Here is a 3,340-nt window from a genome sequence, read left to right on the forward strand (position 1 = left end):
GGAAAGAGTCTAAGGAGAGGTACAATTAATCATGGCTGAGCTAACAGGAAATTGCTGTGGATGCTTTCCAGAATCCTAAAATAACAGCACCCTTGATTCATTTTAAAGCTTATATGACTTTAGCAGTTTTTAGAAGGTGGTAAACCAAAAACTAAGTTTGTGCTTTGTGGATGCACTGTACTGATGTCCTAGGTTCATTCACAAACTTAAGACAAAAAGGATCACAACATTTATTTACCTAAAAAAGCCTCAAGGAGCTAGCCCCTGTAGAGATCTAGGAAGACGTAATTATTTAAAGCACAGAACAAAACAGTTTTTCCTATTACCTCTTCTCCTCTTTTGCTCTCAGCTGTTCCTCTTGTCTTAGCACCTGAACCATCACAGACTCAAACATGCCTGTTGATAAGCCTACTAAATTGCGAGGTGTGGAACGACGTCTTGTTGAAATGCATGCTGTTCCTTTCTCATCTTCCAGTCCACAGCATCCTCTAGATGTTACAGCTATTGAAGTTTTCTCTCTTAAATGCCTAGAAGAAAAAAAGTAAGCTAATTCAGTTAGGATTTTCCATACAATACTTGAATGCCTACACTATCAACCACAGACCAAGTGGTTTTACTGAGGAAAAAAAAGCAGTTATTTTTCACCTGCAACTTTTTCTACTTTGAAGGTTCCTTTATGAAATTTTTAACCGAAAACCAACATGGAACACGTGCTATGTTTTCACATCTGTTAAAAATGGTGGATATTCATCTTGAGAAACAAATATTACTTGGAGATTGATTTTCCTATATTAATCCATAAATATTTGGAACGAAAATATTTTCATAAGATCTGAGATAAAAAATTATCATTTTTAGAAGACACCTAAAAATCTGAAAAAACTAAACATGCATTTGCTGGTTTGGGTTGCGGGATGTGTGTGTTAAAGAGCAGTTTAATTTTGTTAAAAATTTAATAAGTTTAAAAGCAAAACAGTACAAATGTGGTTGTAAAGTTACTTTTCATCTTACACTGTTTCAAAGTAGTCCAGCAAAATTGATATGAGAAGTAACACTCTATCACATAATCTCCTAAAAAGTTTAAGGGAAGGGGGAAAAATCCAACCTACATTCAAAACCAACCTTCATTCTAAGGTAATTTTCTTCAGTTTGTAATATCAGAGAATCATACAACCAATACTGATCACTTTCTTTGAGTCACCTGATGGGTGATCCCCACTGAACTAAATACTGCTTTGTAATGAAGGAAGAATGATTATTCTAATAATTACTAATCTAATCTAATAATAACTAATTCTAATCATTTTACTAAAAAATTAGCTCTGTAAAACTCTTAAAACAAACCTGTCTGATCAAAAATTGCAAAAGAACTTTAAGACTTCTAGATTACATAATCCTTTCTACAAACTGTTCTTAGAAACTTTCATCAAGCTAGTGTACACAGCCATGTATCAGAAAAACCTTTACAAATCTCTGAGGAGTTAATGTAAGAGATCTTCACTATACACTAAGGTAGGATTATTTTTAGCCAGCTTAATAATTCTTAGTATTTATTTGAACAAAGACTGTGCATTTGTGAAAGAATGATAAAGGCACTATTTTTTTAGATACATATATTGCTGTTTGATGACACACTACAAAAATTGACTACACTTTCTTAAAGGAGTTTCTAATAAAAAGGCATTGAGCCTTCTCAGATCCTACCAAGTCCAATGAGCAGCCATATAATTCAGTAAAGAGCCTTCAACAAAGTGCCCTTCAATTCAATACAGCTGAGATGTTATAGTCACACAACATACAAAAATGGACTTGGCACAAATATTCCAAGCTGCATGTGGTTAGCTATTTATTTGTCAGCAGTAACTCTTCCGAGCCAGGAATTATGAAATTTTTTTTTTTCAAATCAAGACTTACTCAAGCAAACTTTATGCCCCATTAGGTTGAGCTCCTTCCATTTTACTTCCATTAAGCAGAAAGTTTCTAAACTTCACCAACACAGAATACATTCACTCTGGCTTATTCAGTTGAGTTATGCACCATGTTCCTCAAAAAAAGTTCTTCTTACCAGCTGGTGGATAATGCTTTCCGTCACCAGCAAGTTTAAGGTTGACAGACTTGCACAGCTTTACATGCTTCCTAATACTGCTCCTTCCTCACCCTTTGCCAAAAAACCCTCTTGGTTTTTATGTGAGAAATACTATGTCACTCAGAAGTCTGGTGGACCTTTCATTGTAAGCAGCCGCCGTGGTGTTCCAAAAATGACTAAACTAAGCCTGTGTCAAACTCATGAAAAAGCATGTATTTCGGCTGTGATTTAAACTGGGGTTTCTATTATATAGCTTGACAGCTTCCTATGCTGCCACTTCAGCTAATAAACACATTCCTGCCAGGGGCTTATGTTTAAACACATCACAACATCCATTTTGCCGTGCAAGACCGTACCACACATTATCTTTCATTTTATGATTATCAAAACCCATGCCATGTCAAAGCAGGTACTGTGGCTCAAAATTTTATTCCTACTTATTTTCAAGACAGTAACAATTTCACAGATGTAAAAATAACTATTTTAAAAAGCCAGATATTCACCAGAGTTTGGGTAGTTTCACTTGCTTTTGACAGCATAAAATAAAGGAGCATTTGACACCTTGTCTAAATAAGTGTGTCTCCATGTTCATAAAAGGTTTCTTTCAGAAGGAAAACCTTAGGCAGGAAATGTTGTGCCCTGGTGTGCATTTTGGTATTTTCTGGTTTGGAATCTCCAAAGCATTTTGAATTAAGATTTGAATAGGTCCCAGCAGGAAACGTTCCTCTTGTGGAAGTATTGAGTAAGAGTCTGAGTGTTTTAATGCGGGCTTTTTTAAAAAAAATGCAAACAGTATCTTTTACATGAAGAAAACCACCATCCTGTTCTACTTTATGTAAACTGCATCTACCAGGGCCCCTAGAGTTTTCTACACCTACCAGGACAGCAGTGCCAGCTTCTGTTCCAGCATCATCTCCAGCTTCTGGGCCTGTTTGGAGAGCCAGTGGTCTACACCATGTAGCCGGTAACAAGTCTCCAGCATTAGCCGGAAGTCACCGACAAAATCTGCTATCCCTGTGTACTGACCACTGGAAAATTTCTCTTCCATCTTCACCAGCCACATTCCAGCTGGCAGCTGCTGAATGGAGTGACTGCTGTTAGGACCCGAGAGGGAGCCAGCTCCTTCTTCCCTGATAGACGTCTGATCCGCGAAGGGCTTCAAAAACGGTGCTGTCAGAGGTCGGTACTTCTCCAGGAGAAACTCGCGCAAGATGCGGTATCCCTGCTGCAGCTCGGGATTCAGGCTCTGCTCCC

The 3,340-nt window shown here is 37.5% G+C and overlaps 1 protein-coding gene across 1 annotated transcript in view; it reads right to left on the reverse strand.

Moving 5' to 3' along the window:
• The window catches only part of KIAA2026 (KIAA2026 ortholog), a gene marked incomplete at its 5' end in the record, with an annotated part of 51,861 nt that extends 48,526 nt beyond the window's left edge, over positions 1–3,335 (reverse strand). The window contains 2 exons of the mRNA XM_010135772.1: positions 327–527; positions 2,965–3,335. Of these exons, the coding sequence (XP_010134074.1) occupies positions 327–527; positions 2,965–3,335 (572 nt within the window). The remainder of the gene's footprint in view (positions 1–326; positions 528–2,964) is intronic.
• Between the last annotated feature and the right edge of the window lie 5 nt (positions 3,336–3,340).

The sequence above is a fragment of the Buceros rhinoceros genome, unplaced genomic scaffold (assembly GCF_000710305.1).
Source record: "Buceros rhinoceros silvestris isolate BGI_N320 unplaced genomic scaffold, ASM71030v1 scaffold1330, whole genome shotgun sequence".
Classification (NCBI taxonomy): Eukaryota; Metazoa; Chordata; class Aves; order Bucerotiformes; family Bucerotidae; genus Buceros; species Buceros rhinoceros.